The sequence below is a fragment of the Brienomyrus brachyistius genome, chromosome 6 (genome assembly GCF_023856365.1).
Source record: "Brienomyrus brachyistius isolate T26 chromosome 6, BBRACH_0.4, whole genome shotgun sequence".
NCBI classification, from domain to species: domain Eukaryota; kingdom Metazoa; phylum Chordata; class Actinopteri; order Osteoglossiformes; family Mormyridae; genus Brienomyrus; species Brienomyrus brachyistius.
Genome location: NC_064538.1, coordinates 23,434,188 through 23,458,390, shown reverse-complemented (window position 1 = coordinate 23,458,390; position 24,203 = coordinate 23,434,188). Strand labels below are relative to the sequence as shown.

Genomic DNA, 24,203 nt, shown 5'->3' with positions numbered 1-24,203 from the left:
AAAATATTTTAATCCATACTCCACATACATTTCGCTATGTGTGGGGTATTGGGACGATCAAATGAATCAAATCTTAATCACATAACGAATGGTAAAAATCGATTAGTAATTCTGTTCTTTAATCAGTGTTTGATGCATTTCTTATGATGGTTGTCATAGTTAATATCAGTGTGCTTAACTGTATTTGCATCTTTTGAATTTCTTCGTGTGAATATAAACCACCTTTTTATATGATAAAAAAGACAAAAAAAATAGAAAACAATCCTCTGGTTACCTAGTAACCTCAGAAATCTAAGGAAGTTTTAATGATATAATTTTCATTGTTTACTAAGGTTTCCAGTGTAAGGGCTTGAGTCAATAGACCTCTCATGTCAATTTTATGATTCCAGTCAAGTGTGCATCACTCGTGAAATCTTATTCAGACTGAATCTGGACATCATAATGCAGATGAGAGAGAGATTGGGGTTTGAATTTCCAATGATGGTCATGTGCTATGCATATGCTATGCTTGTGTGCATTCCTTTCATACTGTTCCCACACAGAATTTTACATTCCAAAATGCATTCAATGCAGCATTTTGGAATTTAGTAAGCAGTGCAGAAATTCAATACTCAATCTTTGTTTAATTTAAAGTCATATTTAAAGCGCTGTCCATGTTTGAAATATTACAAAGGTGGAATGCATGTCCTGCGAGAGATCTGCTTTTTGTCCCATTATGCGTATATAGAAACCTATGCATTTCTCTGTATTCTCAGAGATATGTCACATTTTTACTGTTCCAAGGCTATTAGGAAGTAACAAAACAGCAGTGAATATGCTCATGGTAATTCATTATTAGTTATACCAGTTCAGCATTATACATAGGTGTAGGTTAAAAAATGTGATGCCTTTTAGGTATCTTCAGACCTCATCCGCCTACTTTTTTTACACAGCACTTGAGACAAGAAAGCAAAACAGTTGATGTGTCAGGATAAGGCTCTACAGCCTTTTTCGCCTGAGTCAGTTAGCGAAATCTTGCAGGGAACAGGAGCTTTTGTTTGTTTTGTGCTTTTTGATTCTGCGCTCCTAAACAGGCCTGTGGTATCATTCATAGGAGTCCCAGTTCAGCTCATCTTCTAACTGTACTCTCACACCGTGGGCAGCGAGAGCGTCGGCGATCCCTCTGACCTCCTTGTCTGCGACACCAGCGAATGTTCTGGATGCTCTCTGATATTGATGGAGTAAGGGGCACAAGGTTGTTTACAATGCTAGGTCTCTCAAACATTAACCCTCTAAACGCGGTAAAAATACCCGTGTTTAGGTAACACAAAACTGCATGTTTAAAAAATCCCACAAAGACATGCATCAACATGGTATAAATGTACGTGTTAAAAAGGTCTTTCAGTGCTGAGATATACCTAGGTTAATACTTATCTATTCAAGAGCAAAGGTTTCAATCTGCAATGCATTATATTGGTTGCTGTATATTTGCACTTTTAATCATAGCCACTGAGATAAAAATTTTGTGAAAATTTCAACTAAGAGGCTCATTGTTTTGAATGATATGCTGAATTAATATATCTGACTTGGAGCAAGAGAAGTGAAAGGAGCATAGTCATGACCGGAGTGGGACTGAATTTCTGATCTTATTATAGCAGTAGTGTTTGTCTTAACATAATTACATGTGCTTCGACAAATTCTATCCTATTGTCAGTCGACACAAATGTAAACTACAGGTTTGTTTGCTTTGGGGGCCGCTTTTAAATCTCATGTGGAGACATGTTCTGTCTCACGGTTGAAACCACGACAATGCCTGGGAACTGTTTGGTCAGAACAAAAGTTTACATGATTCTGTTCTGTTCTGTGGAACTTTCTTTAGCAGAGCATCCGTTTGGTTGCTGCCGAACTGCATCAAAGCTCATTACCATAAAGTTGACAAGCTTCAATTTCATTTTGACGCTGTCGTTGCCCAAATCGCTAAGCGAAGCGCCTCAATAGAGAATGAATGACTTCCGTTCACTTTGAGGCTCTCGCTGCTCACGGTGTGAACGTACCTATACATTTGATACAGCCAAAGTTACCGTTTGCTTGCATTTCATATAAATCAATGTTTTAGTTAAATGTTTTTCCCCATCACTGAACAGTTTGAAATGCTAATTGAAATGTTAAATGAAGTTGAATTTGAGTGTACAACTGTAATGGCTCATAGCTCATTTTCTTTTTTAATCATATTTTAGAAGTTGAATGTGAAAATGTTTTTATTCATTGAAAGTCTCTCTCAATAGTATAAACAATTAAAAGTTCAGAAAAGAATTATGCACCATGGTATGAATTAAATATAATCACTTCTTTCTTGCATTTAGTTTATATAATATTCACTGGCTGGCAGCTAATTATCAGTTTCTTTAAAAGTGAATGCTTCAGGTGAAAAATACTCTTAGTATGTGGGTAAGATTAATTGTCCGTTCGGTTCTGTTCTAGAAAGTTTGCGACCTGCATGTGTTTTACACCTGGCATATGAAATTGTTTATGAAGTTTCCCTTTGTCAAAATGACAGATGGCCTTTAGGCTTTTGCCATCAAAGAATTGAATAAATAGCTGCTAGTACCGCATGAGCAGCAGTATCATTTCACTAGCATTAGAATTTAAAGCTTATTAAACAGAAGAAGAGACAAATAACTGCTGGTATTACTCAGTGGCTTGTGCTGTCTTCTAAAACTGGATATTTTTGCATATATTTCAAAGACTATATTTTCAACCCTTTTTCTGATCACGTGGCACATGTCTAAAAGGTTGTCAGTTGCTGTGCAGTAAATAAACCTTATTTCAAATTACAAATTTGTAAAACTTGTTGTTTCTTTAGTGTGCTTTGTTTTATGAAATTTTCAGACTTCGATGTTCTTAAGCGGGGCGGCATGGTGGTGCAGTGGTTAGCACTGTTGCCTCACACCTCTGGGACCCGGGTTCGAGTCTCCGCCTGGGTCACATGTGTGTGGAGTTTGCATGTTCTCCCCATGTCGTCGTGGGGTTTCCTCCGGGTACTCCGGTTTCCCCCCACAGTCCAAAAACATGCTGAGGCTAATTGGAGTCGCTAAATTGCCCATAGGTGTGCATGTGTGAGTGACTGGTGTGTGAGTGTGCCCTGCGATGGGCTGGCCCCCCATCCTGGGTTGTTCCCTGCCTCGTGCCCATTGCTTCCGGGATAGGCTCCGGACCCCCCGCGACCCAATAGGATAAGCGGTTTGGAAAATGGATGGATGGATGGATGGATGTTCTTAAGCAGTAATATCTCTCCCAAAATTCTTCTTTCCAATACAGATTTTAAGGAGCTAAAAATTCCAATAACTATTATTATTGGCTAAATCTAGTTATAAATGCATATGGTTTTTACACCGGTGCATCACCACCTCAGAAATTTATGTCTTTAGTGCAATAATTCAAAAAGTATTTGATGGATTTTTTTTTAACCTTTGCAGATACACTGTATGGGTGAAGATCTGATAATTCTGAGACAAATTGCACCAAAGTTTTGTATTATTCTATCTTAATGATGTTGCAGTGTATCACAAGACTTCTATGTAAAGCATCTTTGGGTGACACTGTTCTGAACAGCGCTATATAGAAATGAATTGAATTGAAGGACGGCAAGGATGGGTGAATGCAGAAGACATGACATTGTGAATGTGAGAACTCAAAGTTGTTGTTTTTTTTTTTTTAAATGGAACTTATTCCCACGTCTCAAAAATGTTATATGGATGAAGATTTACATCTGCTTTGATTTTGAGACCGATTTCCTGAAAATTGATTCAGCAATGTTAATGCTTTAGTATGCGTTACGCATCATCTTTTGAGATTGAGCAGTGCTAGGTGGCAGTAAATAAAGGAAATCATGACTTCAGAAGATACAGGAACCCTTTAAGATTTGATCGCTCTTTTTCAAATTGTACCATGAACACGGTATACAGGCATTTTTTTTTTTGCATCCTTGTTACTTGGTACATGAAGGGACAGCCACGGACACAGATCTGATGAACCTGATTACATTCAGATAAATTGGTCTTTTAATAAAGATTTTTTTTGATAAGGTAAAGAGAATGTGTAGGCGTGAGAGATTGTAGAGGTTGGGGGCTGTGGGAAGAGTAAGAATTAGGTGGGGGAAGGGGGTGTCGGGCCGTTCACGGGGTACGTTGTCATTTCAACAGCATCCAGTTTTTTTCCTGCCTTAGATGTCATTCTGAGAGATGCAGGCAGAGTATACTGGTATACCCACGTGAGTCAGAATACAGGTTCTCTCCCCCCAGATTTCAGAATTGATTGTGATCAGTCAGAATTGTAATGTGTAACCACAAAGTCCCTTTGTTGTGACCCATGGCATCATGTGTAAAGTTCAATTGAAGTTTAAGTGGTATGTGCTCCCTGTCGTACACCGCTGTAGTGTGCACTCATCCTTTTAGACAAACTTGTGAACATAACAATTTGCATTGCTGTTTTTAATGTCTCACTCCTCCAGCCCTCAGAAACTGGGGAGATGGGGTAATGTGTCAGTGTATCAATCTGACCCCATACAGCAGCTCTTGTAATCTTTCTGTCTTAATTGAAAGCTTTGTAACTTGTTGTCCTTTACATGACAGATGTGCTAAATATAGACTGCCTTTAAAATAAATCTAATTTTAATTAAATGGTTATGTATGAATTATATTGAGCTCATTTTCACAGGCTCATCAGCATTGGTTGCTGCCTGTGAAAGCCTAATTGAGCTGTCCTGTCTTTAGAATTTATGGTATGAGGGGCCTGTGTTTGCTGATAATCTTTTTTATTTTGAGGTAACATTTATATTTCTGGAAATGAATGACTATTTCATTGATTTTAAGAAAAACACCATCAGCATCCACTGTTTTCCAGTAAATAAACTTCCAAAGAGGTCTGGGTCAGTATTTTTTTCCCCATCTCTGTCCGGTCCACGTTTGTGTGACCTGCCGTGTTGCCATTAGCAGATGGATATAAAGCACCAGTATTGACAATGATGCCTCCTTCTTTTTAACAGAGCATGTATGCTCCATAATTGCCTCAATGCTGCGGAATCTGAAAGCCCCACAGAGATCTCGGCTCCTCAGCAAATTCACGGAGAACGACTGCGAGAAGGTGAGTCCTCCAGCTGATACTGCAGTTTCCAGGTTTGAGCCTCTTTGTCCGAGATGAAAACGAAATGATTAGTCTGGATTTAGCTGCGCTGTGGTTCTCGGACAGGGTGAGACGGTGTGTGTTTACCTTTATGTTTTTGGTCATTAAGAGTTACAGCTTTATTCATTAATACAGCTGGTTGTTTTTTTGCAGATTTTTTGGTTAAGTGCAGCATTGCAGTTGAAAAAAATATGTTCTCTTCTTTGAGGGAAACAATTATATCCTTAACCAAAATTATTAAGTCCTTTATTAAAAATGTAAAAAAGAAAAAAATGTCATTTGTAATATATTACAAGCTGATCCAGTGATCTTGATTGTTACAACTTCTCATATACTAAAACACCAAAAGGATTCGGCACTCCATCTGGCCAAGATTATCATCATTAACGAATACTGAAACTAAAACAAAAGCATTTAATTAATCACAGTGGTGGAAGAAGTACAAGTACAGATACCACACCTAAATGTTCCTGAAATCCAAGTCATCCAATAAAATACTTCTCAAATAAAAGTAAAAAAAAATACCTGGTTTTAAAAGTACTTAAGTATCAAAAGCAAAAATGTACTATACATTCTAATTTATTGATCTTGCAAAAAGCAACCTATCCTTTTAAATTCAGTTAGGGCAGGTTTGAATACAGGCAGTGCCCTAGCAAAGAACATCCAACTTATGTATGACTTGTACTTCCAAGCCTTAATGCCATGAAGTCTATTTTATTAACATCAGCATCAGCCTGAGTATTCATTTATGCACCTTAAAGACATATTATCATAGGATTGAGCTGCAGTACAGTACTTACTTTTATTATTAGTGCATTAATGAACTGTATTATGTTTAGGATATTTTAGTGTATTTAGTAATTGTTCCTTTGTGTTTTATATGCATAAACATGTAAAATATATACTGCAGTAACCCCTTCACATTCAGAAATTTGACATTTGTGCTTTCTGTTGTTCATGTGTTGGCCGTGAACAGTTAGAGGGAAATATTTTTGAAGCTTGCTGAAAGATCGCAGAAACTCAAAGATGATGCGTACCGCATGCTAAAGCGTTAATATTAAAAGTTTTGCCTCACACATCTTTGTCCCAGCAGCCAGCCTCACTCTTGTGTTAGCCATCTTTGAGACCATGGAATCTTGTGTTTTTCAAAGTGACTTTTAAACTTTTCAGTGCTGAAATTTTATGCTGAAATGTAACTTTGTACATACAGGAGAATGATTTAGATGGTTTGTATATTACGGAAAAAGGTCTAGATAGGAAGTGACAAGGCAATTTCACATGCAAAGTGTACAGTACTGTTTCTTTAGAAATTGGTCTTAAATATTCTTTTCAAGGTGGCCAAATATTATGGGTTGAGGTGAGGGGAGCCCAAATATTATCTGAAACCGATCACATTCGTGGGGATTTTCCACCTCTAATCCTCGCAAATGTGAAGGGGCTACTGTTTAAGCCAAACATTGAGTAACTGATGCTTACAAAGAACCGCATGTACCATTCTGACACCTACAAATTTGACTTAGACTGACATAGGGAACGGATCTCGTTTGTAATCTGGTGACTGCCTGTGTAGCATTGAATGTTACAGTGCATCACGATGTGGATATTTCCCTAGTAGCTCTGGGGTTTCTAACACTGAATAACAATAAAATTTAAATATTGGCGGGCAGTGTCGGTATGTTAACCGATTATATAATGCATCTCTACATATTGTTTGTTTTTCATAAAGACAACATGCAAATATGCAGAATAGCATACACAGCAACTTACTGTGATTATACTGTATCTAAAATACAGTACAATACAAAAAAATTTAAATATTCCTGTCAAATAAAATGAATTTTACAATAAAATACTGAAATTTATTTATATGTGAAAATCATACCTGTCTGGTTTTATTTTGAAATGACAACCCTATGACAGTCCATTACAATTGATTTTTTTTGTTTGCATTCTCAGATAATTTTAACTACACTTAAAAATAAATAACCAATAATAAAATAAAACCAATTCAGTCTCATATTAACGTCACGTAAAATATCGGGAAAATAATATTTCACAAAAAAAACATGACTTGACAGCAAGTGCAGGGGTAAAAATAAAACCTTTCAAATGGTTTATAAACACTCATAATAAAACTAGGAACAAGAAACAAGTACGCAAAATGACTGCATAAAAATATAACCCATAGCAGCTTAAGAAAAGTATTATATAACAGAACACTATATTCTTCCTTTAGAGATGACTCTGTAGATCTGTAGATTACGAGGCTTTGGTTACCTTTACAAGAAAAACACGTTTTTTAATGTTTTTTAGTTCTTTCAGACTGACATGTGACTCTGTTGCTTTGTATTTTGTGTTGGTTTGTTTCTCTTTCCCATGCACTGGGCTCCCTTTACATAGTTTGTGTACTTTTACCATTGTCCTTTCAAAGATATTAATGGTCACTGCTATTTTAATTGCTGAAAAATATAATTTAACACTTACTAGACATATACCACACTAATATTAACCAACAGGAATAGACACAGAACTGTGCATTCCCACCTGCAAATTAGTCACACAAATTTGCATACAAATATGAATATGAAACAAAACAAATATAAAACAAAATTGCAGCTTCCTTGCCAAATGTCTTAAGTGTCCCTTCTCAGCACAAAACACAAACTTTTAAGCCTAAAAAATTAAGTCTTTTCATTGCTCGCCGAATACTGATGAGTTTCTCTCTGAATGGAAAGTTGGCTTGAACCTCTTTCACTCCCACCTAAAGTAATTTATTTTTCTAACTATAATGTTGGAGGGAGTAGGTGGGAGTGGAATCATGAGTGAATAGAGTGAAGAGGGCTGGACTGAGCACACTGCCTTGTATGAAGACTGACTAGGTGTGATTTCCCCTTCTGACATTTTGTGGTCTGTTGGTGAGGAAATCCAAAATCCATGAGTTAAGCGAAGTGTCAAAGCCAAGGTTGCTGAGCTGATAGCAAGGTTTTGACACTTGATCCTGTTAAATCTATAACTCAAAAGTTTTTGACGGATCATTAAAAAACTTTTCAGGGCAATATATGTGTGCTGAATTGGAACTGATTAAATTCTGAGACGCGTCACCCCAAAACCAAAGCAATACCACTTAGTGGCAGCAAAGGGAAGGGTCAAAGCAGACATTTGACCTTGTGAATGTGACAAGGATGGATCTTATTGCTGCTTCGGAAAAACATTATGCGGATGAAAATCTACCCCAGGTTTTGTTTTCAGACAAATTGCCTTCAAAATGAAGCAGCAGCACTGTGTGGCAGCGAAGGACGGAAACAACAGCTGTAGAACTTGAAAGAACAAGAAACAAAAGGGACCACAATGATACAGGCAATACACTTAGACAGGCAAACGATCCTATAACTACCAAAGACTTAAAGGAAACACAAAGTACATAATGAGTTGGACCAGGGTTTTCACAGAAAACATTTAAGTGGTAACACATTCAACATATACAGTAGCTAGCAGCGGAACAGGGCATGGGCTCACATATATACGCAGAGAACGAGGTCTCAATGTGAGGACCATTACCAATAACCCAAACACCAGAATATCAAAGAATCAAATGAAATAAATAAAAAAACAATGATACCAGTTGCCAATAATATAATTATATTCAATTTATATAAGAAATAATAATAGTACATTAATAAATTATATCATAAACATCTCCTGTAGGTCTTATGAGTCTCACAAGTTGCCTGGTAAACGCTTTCAACTGAATGTGCTGAACTCACTAACTTGTTGATTGCTGAGAGTCAGGAGTAGTAAGGGCCCAAACGAAACTTCTTGAACCATTTGCTGTATTTCCTGACACCATTAGATGGTGCTCTTGCTTTGGGACATGCTTTGAGCCCTTCTTTGAAAGAGACCATCATTCAGTGGGGTCAGAAAAGACCGCAAATCCATCCTAAAGCGTCCATTTGGCCATCATTATTTGGGAATAGTGAGCCGCAGCCACCATGCGGCCAGGCATGCACACAGCACAAACACAGTGGATTACAGTATGTGGGGGGGGCACCATGCGGCCGGGCATGCACACAGCACAAACACAATGGATTACAGTATGTGGGGGGGGCACCATGCAGCCGGGCATGCACACAGCACAAACACAGTGGATTACAGTATGCAGGGGGGCACCATGCAGCCGGGCATGCACACAGCACAAACACAGTGGATTACAGTATGCGGGGTGGCACCATGCGGCCGGGCATGCACACAACACAAACACAATGGATTACAGTATGTGGGGGGGGCACCATGCAGCCGGGCATGCACACAACACAAACACAATGGATTACAGTATGCAGGGGGGCACCATGCGGCCGGGCATGCACACAGCACAAACACAGTGGATTACAGTATGCGGGGTGGCACCATGCGGCCGGGCATGCACACAACACAAACACAATGGATTACAGTATGCGGGGTGGCACCATGCGGCCGGGCATGCACACAACACAAACACAATGGATTACAGTATGCGGGGTGGCACCATGCGGCCGGGCATGCACACAGCACAAACACAGTGGATTACAGTATGCAGGGGGGCACCATGCGGCCGGGCATGCACACAACACAAACACAATGGATTACAGTATGCAGGGGGGCACCATGCGGCCGGGCATGCACACAGCACAAACACAGTGGATTACAGTATGTGGGGGGGGCACCATGCGGCCGGGCATGCACACAGCGCAAACACAATGGATTACAGTATGTGGGGGGGGCACCATGCGGCCGGGCATGCACACAGCGCAAACACAATGGATTACAGTATGTGGGGGGGGCACCATGCAGCCGGGCATGCACACAGCACAAACACAGTGGATTACAGTATGCAGGGGGGCACCATGCGGCCGGGCATGCACACAACACAAACACAATGGATTACAGTATGCGGGGTGGCACCATGCGGCCGGGCATGCACACAGCACAAACACAGTGGATTACAGTATGCGGGGTGGCACCATGCGGCCGGGCATGCACACAGCACAAACACAGTGGATTACAGTATGCGGGGTGGCACCATGCGGCCGGGCATGCACACAGCACAAACACAGTGGATTACAGTATGCGGGGTGGCACCATGCGGCCGGGCATGCACACAACACAAACACAATGGATTACAGTATGCGGGGTGGCACCATGCGGCCGGGCATGCACACAACACAAACACAATGGATTACAGTATGCGGGGTGGCACCATGCGGCCGGGCATGCACACAGCACAAACACAATGGATTACAGTATGCAGGGGGGCACCATGCGGCCGGGCATGCACACAGCACAAACACAGTGGATTACAGTATGTGGGGGGGGCACCATGCAGCTGGGCATGCACAAACACAATGGATAATGAGCTTAATCCACAATGGAGGGGCACTGAAGGTAACATGGCTACCGACAAAAATGAAGCGGTAAAAGCAAATGTAGATGAATTAAAAAAATGTTGCCATGTTTTTATGTGATCCATCCTTCCATGTTCTGTAACCACTAACCTATTCATTGCAGAGGCTACAGGGGCAAGGATTTTTATATGATGATTTTGTCAAATATTTTTAGATTTTTAGAATCTAACACTTTGACCTATTCAATGCATGGATGTACGAAAATTTTGATTCTTTTATATTTGAAAACCAGTTCAAGCATTTCGCTGAAAAGAACTGGTTCGAAAGAACGAATCATTCACTTGGAAAGCTGTTTTTGCGTGCAAGTAATGTTTCTCTATAAGAGTATGTCGCATTGTAGTTCATGTAGTATTTTTCTCTCTGACTGAAAATTACACAAATATAAATGCAATTTCGCTTTGTATTGCACTTGGGTGCTAATATATCAATCACTTTAGCACATATTCCTGGTGGGATAACATGCAAAACTGATTGTACAGCAGAAGAAGAAGAAGTCAAGTTGTATTGGGAGACATGCATTATTATAAGGATTTGAGTGAGTAAATTAAAACTACAGTAAAACACAGTATTCGTGGACTTCACTCCAAATTATGACTTGGTCATGTTTTCTTTAAACAAATGCACAAAAAAACAAACATATAACTTTTATTGGATTAAAAATTAGTTTGAGAGCTTGTAATAGCCAAGTGAGAGCAGAAATCAAGTTTACTGTGTGCCACATTTTGTGCACAAAATTTGATACAATGTGTCCATGAAGAAAAAAAAACTGTCTGTGGGTCTTCCAGGGCACTGTGTACATACCGTTAGTTTATCTCTTACAGTTATTACTGTTATGTCACAGAAAATGTTGGTCATGGTGCGAAAGAGAAATAAGTAGTATGTGAATGACATTTAAGACATGGACCTTAAAACACAAAAATACAAGTAACCATCTAATTAGTAGGAAAAGATTGTGCAATTTGGCATGTAAGTGAAAGGTGCAATAAATGAATAGGTGTAGTTTCAGGCATAGATGTCACTACGGCAAAGAACATTCAGGTAAAAACCCATTTTTTGTATTGCACATTTCCAGTTGATCCATCCAGTACTTTTAGAAATTCTTTCATTTGGCGCGTCATACACGTTTTGGCCAGATCCCACCCACTTGTTTCGAACAGTCTGATGCATCCAGGGACCTGCATCCCTCAGTTTGCCCTTTGAAAATCCGGCTTGCCGAAGCCCCTGCTGAAGTCTCTATAGAGCATATCAGCACATGCATCGATCAGTCTGAAGTAATGGGTTTTTTATTGATCCCACGGGGAAGTCTCATTTACTATTTACCCCAAGGTGTGATTCCTCTCTCACACAAGTGGGTGGGTGGAATGTCCAGGGGACCTTACCTCTTTTCACCAATGCAGGTTATTCCAAATGACAGCCAGGGGTAATTTACCCGGGGGAGGGGGGGGCTGCAGCTGAGAACATCAGCGCCTCCAGTTTCCCCTCCAGCTGGTTGGTGCTTCTTTTTTTTCTGTGAAACATTTTGTCCACTATCTCGCTGTCTTCAGTTAGGTCTGTGCATAATACATGCCTGACTGATGCAATGGCTATGTTCATCTCACTCACTGTCACAGAGACTGCGATGCAGGTACTGACACACGTCTGCCTCTGAGCTCGGCGCAGTGGCTGCATTTTAGGCTTTTGCCCATCTGTGAGAAGGGAGAAGGAGTTTTTTTTTGTGTGTGTCGTTTGCCTGCGATTGGGGATTTGGTTTGTTTCGACTTCTTGCTCCGTTTGTGTCTCTCCCCCTCTCCCCTCTAGCTCTTTCTCACTGTGCCGGTGCCTCATGCCCATTCTGTCTTCCTTGCAGGTCGACAGGCTGATGGAGCTGCATTTTAAGTACCTGGAAGCGGTACAGCAGGCTGACAAGAGGATCGAAGGAGAAAAGCACGTAAGAGACCCCCTCCTCCCTCTGCCTTCCGCCTCTCAGTACAAACTGTACTCTAACCTTGACTGTCAGGATCACTATAATATGGTTTTATTGGGCCATCAACAAAAGTGGGGCCCAGTAATAGAAAAAATATAGTCGTCTTATCTGCTGGCCTGTTAAGAAGCCCTATTCTGGACATGAATGTGGCCTGTCAGCTGTTCTTGGTGCATGGTGATGCTGTCTGGGTTCATTAGGTTATAGCCTGAACTTCCACCTCACACTCAATGTTGCACACAAGTGTCATAGTACTCAAGTCTGGTCTTGGTGTTGATGTCTCCTTTTCAGTTACTTGTTCTTGTCTCAGAATTGAAAGCATTTCCACTTGGTCTTGAATTGGTAGCGTCTGTGGTTCTGACTTGCAAATGTTCACCAAAGCATAAGAAAAAACTCTTTAGAACAAGATGCATACCAAATTTTAAGATTTAAGATTAAAATTCTTAAAATCTTAAGGTTTTTTTATACCACAGTCATGAGTCTACAAAAATTAAACAAATGTGTTTAATATATGAAAGGTGAAATATTTCTATAAACTGTCAGTAGGGAACATTGTTTGATAGCACACCACAGAAATTAACACAAGTCCAACCAAATGTATGGTAGTATTTTAAGTATGGACAATCTAGGCACAACAAACAAACAGTAAGATTGTTTGAGTTAGCGATACACATCACATTCTGCTGTTTGTGTAACACACATGAGCCCTGGGAGGAATAACCGCTCCCTGCCGCTGTCGCTGAAGAACAGCTCAGCAGCCACGACATCTTTTTAAAAAGGAGTTATTGTGAATAAACAAGGAAAAAAAGATATTTTAGGTGTGGCAGCACTTCAGCAGTTTAAAGTATGACACGCAACAAACTTGTGCTGAAGCGCTACTGAAACCTTGCACCAGCTAAAAATTGGAAATACCAAGAATTTATTCACCACTTAAAGCATTGCCATTGAGTAGGACATAGAGAATGCCAGCACTTAGTTATAGGCACCATCAATTAGTGTTTCCACTTTCAATCTGAAGATACGGGATAGATTGTGTCCCACAGTGGTTCAAAACAGGACACAGCACCCTATCCTTCAATACAGGATGGGTGGAAACTTCACCAGCAATGTCAGACCCTCGGCGTATTACTAATGTACACGCCTTATATAAAAAAAATATTTTTTGTATGATTTATTAAAATTGGATTTCACTTTGTAATCCAATCTGTCTTTTTCATGTTCTGAATTTGTTTAAGGGGAGTCCCCAGGCAATCTAAAGCAATAATGAAACCTTGAAGTAAAGAAATAATTACTTGAACTATATCATGATAATTATTGATGTACAGAAATTGCGATTAAAATATAGTACCATATCGTCTAGCCCTACCACAGTGATAAACTTTCTCCTTTCTCCAGTCCTCTTGAAATAACAATACATGTTAATAAAATAAAATACAACTAATGAAATAAAATTTATTATTCAATGTAATGTATAATTTGATTTTATCTATTTTTGAAATATGGCAAACTGCAATGCACTTAAATTTCTATTCAAATATCTGCTGTAGCAACTGAGTGTGTGCATGCTTAAGCGCCATGGGAGATCAGTTACAGTGTGTGCTAGATGTGGTGTTTTATCTTTCAAATAAACAGCCAATATAGCCAATGAATACTCACTTTGATTTATTTTTAACTAGATCTCTTACATACAGCTTATTACATCTGTCTCACCCTGATGAGTGGCTCACATGAAAATTTGAGCAATGGTGTAATGTTGGATATTTGTAATTAAAAACTAATGTTTGAGATCAAGGGACTGACATGCTTAAATAATACAAGTCTCCTTTCTAATATTAGCAGGGGTTGCTATGATAATAGTAAAGAAGAGTAATAAAACCATGGTCTTGAAAATGGACTTTATTTGTTCCGGTCTCTTGTCTTGCCTCAATCTCAACCCCCTCAAAGACTCGTTCTTGACTTGGACTCTACCCTTTAAGGGTCTTGAATCGGATTCGATATACATGGTCTTGTACCCATCACTACTGCACGCTGTAACTGGAATGTTACCTCTACCACCCATTTAAATTGACCTCCATATAAATTCATTGCTGAATGAAAATTCTTGAAACTTTGCGTCTAAGTTTTGAGTAATTATTAAGGAACGACCAGGAACTATTCTAGTTCTTGTATTCCCTGGACGGGGAGCTCATATGATTTACGATCTGCCCATCACTGCTGCAGACAGTTTTTCGTTAGTATGCTAACTCAAAAAATATTTAACAGATCATTTTCAACCTTTGCAGACATATAGATACATATAGATACATTCTGATCAAATTTAGAGACAAATTGCACCAAAATTGGTACAGCACCCCATAGCGATAGCAGAGATAAGAGCAGCTTCAGACACTTGATCTTGTCAGCACAACAACTCAAAAATGGTTTGTCCAATCTGTACCAAAAAATTTGCAGGCACATTGTGTGGGTGAAGATCTGATCAGAAGGTTACTCTATATGATATATTACTCTGTTTACTCTACTTGATCTTTGATAGATCTTTTTACCACTTCACAAAAACACATGGATGAAAATCTGTACCTGACAGACCTGAGCCCCGAGCCCCAAAACTGAATTTGGGCTTTTACTAAGTTTGTGTATAAGGTAGGCGGTACCATGGATTTTTTATTTATTTATTTATCGTAGGTGATCTGGTGAAGCTCATTACATTAAGATGAGTCATACAGGTTTGGATGGGACTACGGTATGAAGAAACAGATACTGCCCAAGTCTATTACAGTGGGGCTGGAGAAGGAGTGGTGATTAGAGAAGGGAGAGGGGGTGACGGGGTCATCCAGGGAATGCCAAAAACGACAGCGATGTATGCATGCTCATCTTAATTGGTATAGCTTTATAATGAATATGCTGTGATGCTGCAGGGCCGCCTATCAAGGACTTATTTGGATTACCCTCTGAGGCAGCGTGGGTCCATCTGATGCATAATGCATGTATTCATGCCTGCGTGTTGTAAAGAGTGTTATACCTATGTAATATTTTTATGTGGCGTGTGTGTGTGTTCATCCGCATCTAACCCTGAATGTGAGTCACACATAAATTGTTGACTCCATTGTCTGTGCCACAGCTAGTTTTCACTGGCAGCGCACTGTCAATAAAAGCAGAACTTCCTTTTTTAAAGCGGTATTACCCATTTCTTGAACATGACTCAGAAGCTTCCAAAGTTAAAATGCTAATATAACGGTTGTATATTTGTTTGCTAGTGCTTACTTTTCAAAGGTTTCAGATTTGGTACATTGTGCAGATTTTCTGTAAACCCCACTATGCCTGTCGGGCAGTTTTTGCCAGCTAACTGGAGCTTGTGTGTGTACAGTCAAAAACAGTCTATGAAGCAGTAACATTTTATCTCTGAAGAAAATGACAATGGAGACTATATAACAAGCCGACCCTGTTCTGTTGTTTCCAGTAATCTGTCTATTTTTGCAGATCCAGGGTGTAATTGGTAATGCAGCATTATTTATCTGCAAAACTAGTTTTAAATGCCGCTGAAAGGTGGGCAATTCACAAGCTACACAATGCTTAATTTCCTCATTAACAGACCTTGTGTTTTTTTTTTTTTTTTTTTGTAAATCTTTAAGAATATTGTTTGGAAAACAATCGTGTAAGAAATGACTTCTAATAATGGAGCGGCTTCAGGTCCAGACATAGCAGCTTGAAAGCAGAACTCTGTCTTGGAAATGAAGCTGCGACATTTCGGTCACTAGTCCATGTGCTACCTGCTTCTCTTAGCCTCAGCTGAGATGTTTTATGGAATTTTGTCATGGCTAAAACCTCAGGTTTGGTGTCAAAACAAATATCCATTGTGGATGTAGTGGACTGATCCTGTTGAGCTCATCATGGCCAGGCTGGTTGCTTTGACTTCCAGGAGAGCATGTGGTTGAACGGGAGGTCACAAAGTGCAATGTCATTATCCACTTAGTTCCTGTGTGGCGACACTGCTGGATCTCAACAGAATAAGAATACGGCTCTGGAAAAAGTTAAGAGACCACTCCATATTTTTCAAGTACCTGCATTGTTAAATCCTGGTTTAATCCTGGTTCTGCTGGCAGAAGGCTACACTGATCGGCAGGTTGCTTCCAGGCTCAACCTTTCTAATACTGCAGTAAAAAGAACAATGTGAAACAGGAGACACTAGGAACAACCAGAAACCAGCCAGGTAGAGGGCAGAAGAGTCCTTCTAATGGCAGAGATAAACATTACCTTATCCGACAGTTTCTTGTGAATCTGAGGATGACATCAAGTGACCTTCAAAAAGAATGGGAATCATTCAGTGCAGGTGTGAAGTGCACCACTGGGAGAGTTTATAACAGGCTTCTAGAAGCAGGACTGAAGACCCATGAAGCAAAGAAGACCTTCATCAATGAAGAGCAGGGAAGAGACAGGCTGCAGTTTGCAAAAAAAAAAAACATATATTATTCATAGACACACACCCATAAACTGAGAAATAAGTGAAACAAAATTGTGATGTGGTCTGAATTTTTTCTAGAGCTGTATATGACTGAGCCTTAAACAGAAAATGTTGTACTCCTGTAATATTTCAGACAACCAGAGATAAGCGGCTGGGCCGATGTGGTAGGGGCCTGGGTCCCTGTGGGATTGTTTACAATGTGGGGTCACAATTTCTGACCTTTGAAGCAGTGTTTGGTCGTGGCCTCCATGGTGTATCTAACTTTCTGTAGAAGAAACCGAAAGCCTGGGGAAACCATATATATACATCTGGATGAATAAACATGCCATTAAATTAATTTCAGACACAGACTTTAAATCTTATATATACTATGCCAGTGAGGAATGGCTTAAATGCTGAATATTTCTATCTGGCAGATTGAAGAACTGTGATTAAGGCCTGTACTGAAATGGCAGGGCAGGAAAAAAGGTGACAGACATAATAGAGGAATAATTTCAAAAATAATTCCTTGGGTTGTGATTGAAGAGTATGGTGATGAGGCCGTTGGTCTTATTTAGACAGTGTTCAGCATAAGGAACTTTGGTCATTCAATAAAGGACCAAGAAATCAAACTGACTAGCATTTCAATGTATGTTTACTCCTCCAGTCTGGTAGGATTAGTAGCACGTAAGGATTGTGCCATATTAGATCATTTCGTGGATATTTTTATTGTCTGCTTGCTGTCAGTGAGGTAATGTACAATTCCAATACAGTGTTCTTTTCTTGTCCCAAAAAATGTAGAAACCTTTTCTTATTTTAAAAGTTCACTCTAGTCATTTAATGTGCTTGAAATTAAATATTTAAAGGGCATGGTAATTCTGCATTATTTTAGGAATTAATAATTGTGCCACAGTCACTGCAGTTTCTGAATGTGTCTGAAAGTTAACTAAAGATACAGCAGCAGACTCTACTCATTTTGATGAAGGTTAATATGTATAGTAATAGTAAATTTTGCATGTACAGTCGGCCGCATTCTGACCAGTATTTGAATTGCAATTCCCTAACGATGCCTGACTTCTGAGTGCCTCCGAAGGCGCTCAGACTCTCACACACAGCTGGCTGTGTTGGCTGGCAGGAGCGTGTGTGAGGGGTGCTGTCACACTGCACACTCTGCATTTTCAGTTCTCGGTCAGAGAACACTTGATGATAATTTTACTACATTTTCGAAATGTGAATTTAGTAAGTAGCTTATTCCTCCTCCTCCTCAGGTAAGGCAGTGTCTCATAATCATTTGCCGTGCAGTGGAAACTAAGTGATATATTTTGCATCTGGTGCAACTGTGCTGGTCAGTGAAGAATAAGATTTTTACCAGCTCAAGGTGAGAACAGCTGGTCCTGATATTGAGTGGGATGACATTTCAACAGCGATGTGTCACCAGTCATTATGGATTTAAACAAGACCCCTCAGTGGAACATTAAATTGGTTCTTCACTATTATGGAAGTAGCATTTGTAGGTATGCAAGCGCCAGGGGTGTAGGTTTCGTATTAACATTGGGGGGGGGACGGGTATATCAGGGTCAGACTTGTGATGTCACGTTGCCTAGTAAGGTGATTCTTTCCATAAAATATTGCCGTTATAGTAACAGTATATAAAATGAAATGTCTTCTCATTTTGCTGTTATTCATCTTAATTAATATGGTAGGTTACATGCGTTAAGTCCTGCATCATGTACACTGAATTATAAATATTATGCACAATTTGCGAGATTCCACCACAAATGTTAGGCCGTTTATTGTGGTAAAAATTACCTCACCTCTGGGTCCACTATGATTTCCCTGTCACTCTCCTGCACCCTCTCCAAAACCACCCTACTTTCCAGAAAGAAACACAACACTAAATAGGACTTCTCCAAATAAAAACTGTAAAAAAAAAATAATAATAAATTACTTTATGTAATGAGATATATTAATTGTATGTGTTTTCTGTAAACCAGGAATTGTATTATGGTATTATTGAGGGGGATGATCTCCCCCCCCAACACTGGGGGTAATTTGAACATGTCCTCCCCATCCCCCCTAAATCTGTGCCTATAGGAAGCACAATCTACAGCTGTTTTACAGACTATGAACCTTTAATTCTTTATTTTTGTCATTTATTCTCCTTGCATTTGTGGAACTCCAGATATTTAATGTTAGGCAAACACTGGCTGTAGAGTAAATGTAGGTGAATATAAACTGACTGGGTAGGATTTTTTGCAGTGGCATTTAAAAACACACACACACACACACACACTTTTCACATGTAACCAGAGGAATAAGACAAGATCTCTAAGAGTGCGGAGTTGGTCCTGAAATTGATTAGCTCCCCCTTCACCAACCCCTCATTGACGGATAATTACCAGCTGCAGCCTTGTCAGGCTCATTTGGGTTCCAGTAATATGCAGGCATAGGCTAAGCACCATTGGCAGTCTGTGCAGCGGCCGCTTTCGAATAGCATTGGCATAGGAATGGCACTTTCAATGGCGCTGGGCCATTCTGAATGCAAACAATGGGAAGCAGGTATCCATAACTCAGAGGGTTTTGTGGCTTGGCCGTAAATCCAGAATCACCTTACATCCTTGAATGTGGGGACTTGAGTGCAGATCATCACATAAAAGGGATCAGGCACTGTGAAATGACGTTTTCAAAAGGCTTTCTTTGAGTCCCTTGCTTTTGCAAGCATGCTTCAAGCCGGTTTCTCCTCCCATGCTTTTGAATCCATCAACACTCAGCCAGAACAACTTTCATCTAAACTGTTTGTAAATGATTGGATATGTTTTCCTTTCTCAGGTGATAAGACACTTCTTCCTAGTATTTTGACATATGTGTGATGTTTGCTTTTCCCTTTTGGGCTTTTCTCCTCTCCCCCCACCCCAACCACTCTGCTGCAGTGCTCACATCTTGCCTACATCAGACTCCTCTCTAACAGCTTGAGTCGTGTGTGCAAAAGGGTTTTCCCCTCTGTATGCTGAGGGATTGATAGGTAGTGTGTATAGATCAGGCCTGGAATCTCTCCAGTCTTTCCACAGTATCCCTCACTCACTTCCCTGTTATGCTTCAGCATGGCTGCCTGGTGTGTGCACCAGTCACACAGTGAGATGTGTGTTTATGAAAGACTGTTCAGAAAGCCTTTCTTTATCATGTTTTTTTTTTAATTAGCTTTGCAGGATGACTGAGTTGTTATCAGGCATTCCAAGCTTAGTAGCCAAAGTAATTTATGTTTGTGTTCATACGATGAAGGCATTCTGAATAAAAATGTATGGAAGATTTAGATTTTTTACTTTATTTATTTTTTTATTTAGTTTGGATTTTGCTCACCTTATGAAGTAGTATCAAGTTTGCGTGTGGCGGCATTTTTGTTTTCTCTGAATAATACAGTCCATCTGTATATGAACTAAGGCCTCTTAACCTTTTTGAGTGCCTGGGCCTTTTTAGGGCATTAAATTATTATAGGATGTTTCTCCTTTTTTTCGCTGTATTTTCCTACTTATTACTTGTGATAATTAACCAACAATATATTAGGATTTACTATATAAATTCCAGATAATTACTAATTAGGGTACTCTAAAAGGAAGGGTTACCGACCCACTCATACACAGTGTTGTGTGTTTGTGAGTAATTAAAAATGAGCGATTGGGAGAAAAGTAACTGGTAACCATAATATTTTGGATTCCATAGAAATGATACTGAGTAAAAACAAGTGATTTTTCAGCTCTGTCTATCAGCACAATTTTCTACACAAGACCTTTATCTACCCTCATCCACCAAATTGCTGAGTAATCAAGAAGCCTAATTTTTTTTTTATCATGTTTACAGGAGTAATTGTGACAGCACTAGCTATAGCATATAATGAGAATTATTTGGTCCACCCATAGATGGATTGGAACACACTGAACAACATGGGACAAAAAGCCAAATTAATTAAGCTTCTCCGCATCCAACTAAAGGAAAACAGCCAGTTGCTGCTGCCATATTTTAAACACCAAAACCCAGAAACAAGCATCCATCTATCCGCTCACCTCCCCCCTACCCAGTGTTAGGAGTCTTAAAAATCTTGAAGCTTCTCTTGAGAGTATGTGTGTTTCCTGGCCCTCTCCTATAGAAACAGAGCTGCTGTACCCTTATATGTACCCAGGGGGAGGAGGGCTAGAATAGGTTGGGGGATCTGGCAGGGGTAGGGATTAACCCTAATGTATACCTGTGCGTAAAATCGACGGTATAGGTACGACATAACCCTATGGCACAGCCTGTGCCACAGTCTGCCATGCAGCTCCACAGAAATGAAACTACATGCCGTAGTGATGCAGACCCCAACAGCTGCATTGGGTCCACTTGGTAGCATCAGTTTTTTTTAATGGTTTATTCTATATGGTGAAGAAAGCATTCATCCCATGTGTACTTATACCGCTGATTGATACCAATGGAGCGCTATTTATATCTAGCATTAAATAACTAGCAAGAGGTCTGCAGCACACTCCCCGCATTAGAATGGCAGCGCCGATTTCACTTAGTTTATTCATAATTTACAAGACTAAAAAGTAGCGTAGATACTGATCTTAGACGGGAAAATGCTAAACAGTGACTTTGTAGCAGCTCAATATAAATTTGTCTACAGGAACTCTGGAATAGCACAAAACGCTCAATGAAATGGAGTAAATAACGTGATGATTGTATGACGGAATGGCTTCTAATTCAGAAAGAAAGTTTGAATACCTTGAAGCGGTGGGGCAAAATAACATTAACAGGCTTTATTTTATTTTTTCTTCCCCCTGCTCTTTCAGGACATGGTGCGACGTGGGGAGATTATCGACGATGCCACGGAAGACGAGTTCTACCTGCGACGGCTGGATGCCGGTCTCTTTGTCTTGCAGTTGATCTGCTACATCATGGTGGAGATCAGTAACGCTGGCATTCCCCAGGTGAGCTTAGAAGGGATCAGTGGCAGTGTAGCACTCCTGCTATACTGGGGTAGTGCTGTGGGAGGGGTGCAGCTCAGCTCTTAGCCGTTTATGGGCATGTATGTATGCCGAGCTGCAGCATCTCCAGGCTTGTGCTGGGAGCCAGCACAGTGCTGACTGAGTAGCATGTTAAAGGCAGAATAGAGCTTCAAAATTACATGAGATTGTATATAAAATTGATTGAATACCTGTAATTTTGGTTGATGGAGGTTTGGCCTTTCTTGTGTATTAAGATCACAAATGGCGATCCTAATGGGGATTGATAGTTTGACGAAGGTGTGCATTTCAAATTAGCTAAACGCAGCAACATGGTGAGGACAAGGCTGATTGGTGTGGTTTAATGCTTGTGTTAATAGGAGCTGTCATTTAGGGGTCACTGTAGATGTTTTTTTTGCTCAACATTGATGTTCTGTCTTGTTGATATATTTACATTACAATGTAATGTAGAGCAAAACAGTAATTCAAGTTCAAGACTTTTATTGTCATTGTTCAGTTGCCTGGACAACGAAATTAACTGACAGACCACAAAGATGCAAGAAAAGTGACAGAGACAGTACAAGATAAAAAATAAAATAAAAAATAAATAAATAACCCAACAGTTAAAATGGCTGCAGTTAAAATGACTATATGGAGGGGATCTACACATACGCCCTCCCACTCACCTACCCACATACACTTATGATCACCGTAAGTTCCCAGGGATAGCAATAATGGGGAGGAATGATGCCAGGGATCTGGTGCATTTACAGTTCTGACAGCCCACGGGTAGAAGCTATTCTTTATGTAATGCTTTGTAGCCTACTCGTTAAAATAAATGGCAAATTCATAAAAAAAAAACCTGACTCATAGATATGTAAGTGGCAGTTTTTGTCCATTAAAAAAAAAAAAACACAGGAGAATCAGTTTGAAATGAGAGAGATATTATGCATTATTAGGAAGATATGGGCTGAGAGATGTATTCATAGAGTGGTTATTACCTACGTAGTATTAAGAATTAGATTAACATAATGCCCAATTTCCATCATGGAATTGGTTGAATTTTTGTGCCTGGTCTAGCAGAATAAGATTCAGTTGAATCGGGAGGCATATTATGCATTTTACAAAGAACTCGCCAAAAACAATTACTACCATAAAATCCATAGTGTTCACTCACTGCACTGCAGCTTCTGACTTTGCGGTTATGTTTTCTTTAGGAAAAAACGCAGACCACCAAAATGTTACATTTAATCATAATTAAAATTAAAAATTGATTTAAATTTTTTTTAAAATCAGTAGTAAATTGAGAGCACTAAAGTAAATCGGGTTCACATTTTAGGGATTTTGTGAGCTCAATTAGGTATTTTTGTGGGAACTTGAAACTAAATTGTGTGGGAGGAGTAAGGATTTGATGGGGCTGTCTGGGGAATACATTGCTGTCAACATACCGTGTAGTTATGCTACCATCTGCTACTGATTTTTAAAAAAATAAAAACACAGAAGTATTTCAGCAATATGTTATTAGTGTATCAAACTCCAGTATGTGTCATGGCAACACGCCTTTTGTCCAGTGAAAATGTGGACAGTTGGTCATCGTCTGTCACATGGTGTGACCCCTCCTATTGTCTGTCTTACTTCAGCTGCAGCAGAGAGTTCATCAGATCCTCAACCTAAGAGGAGGGTCCATCAAAGTGGTGAGACACATCATGAGAGGTAAGTATTCATACGTTCAGTGCCCCAGGCCAAACCGCAGTGAGATACTGGACAAGACAGTGAAATATAGGAATGAAAGTGAGTAACAATGAATAATAAATAGGTAGTGGAATATTGGGGAGGAGGTTGTTCTGTGAGCTGTGCTAATTGAGAGAAATAAAGTATGAAGTGCTGGAAAGTGTAGGAAGTACAATGACAAAAATAGAACTGTGCAATACAGTGGTTGTGGGATGGACAAATACTTGTCACAGGTTTCTAAGAGACCTTATGGCATCTGGAAAGAAATTGTCTCTAAACTGGGTGGTGCATGTGGTGATGCACCAGTGGGGCTTGCCAGAGGGTGGGAGTGTGAAGAGGGTGTGAGCTGGGTGGCTGGCATCCATAATGTTAGACTCAGCCTTCTTCTGGCAGAGAGAGAAGTAGATCGATTTGGGTTGTGACAAGTCTGTGCCAATCTATGAAGCTGTCCTGACAGTCAGTGTGGATCATCTTCTGATGCCATTTCTCACAGTCTGTGGTCT

At 39.8% G+C, this 24,203-nt stretch overlaps 2 protein-coding genes across 12 annotated transcripts in view; both read left to right on the top strand.

The window, feature by feature from the left end:
• The window catches only part of ctnnbl1 (catenin, beta like 1), a 59,912-nt gene that overhangs the window by 31,411 nt on the left and 4,298 nt on the right, over positions 1-24,203 (top strand). Inside the window, exons 12-15 of the mRNA XM_049018031.1 lie at positions 5,024-5,121; positions 12,445-12,525; positions 21,817-21,954; positions 23,610-23,682. Of these exons, the coding sequence (XP_048873988.1) occupies positions 5,024-5,121; positions 12,445-12,525; positions 21,817-21,954; positions 23,610-23,682 (390 nt within the window). The remainder of the gene's footprint in view (positions 1-5,023; positions 5,122-12,444; positions 12,526-21,816; positions 21,955-23,609; positions 23,683-24,203) is intronic.
• Positions 7,200-10,666, top strand: LOC125745322 (histidine-rich glycoprotein-like). Of its 11 annotated transcripts, none has more exons than XM_049018067.1 (3): positions 7,200-9,379; positions 9,793-10,386; positions 10,445-10,666. In XM_049018067.1, exons 1-3 carry the CDS (start codon positions 9,150-9,152, stop codon positions 10,656-10,658), a joined length of 1,038 nt encoding a protein of 345 aa, XP_048874024.1. In that variant the 5' UTR covers positions 7,200-9,149; the 3' UTR covers positions 10,659-10,666. The 11 variants fall into 11 exon arrangements, with proteins under 11 accessions (XP_048874024.1, XP_048874022.1, XP_048874023.1 ...); XM_049018065.1 differs by having other exon boundaries at positions 9,498-10,150; XM_049018066.1 differs by having other exon boundaries at positions 9,498-10,209.

Bases quoted from the DNA above. Each gene is read 5' to 3' on its own strand.
- LOC125745322 (XM_049018057.1), top strand. From the start codon at position 9,194: ATGTGGGGGGGGCACCATGCGGCCGGGCATGCACACAGCACAAACACA. The intron at 10,387-10,444 runs GTGGCACCATGC...TACAGTATGCAG, and splicing joins AATGGATTACAGTATGCGGG to GGGGGCACCATGCGGCCGGG.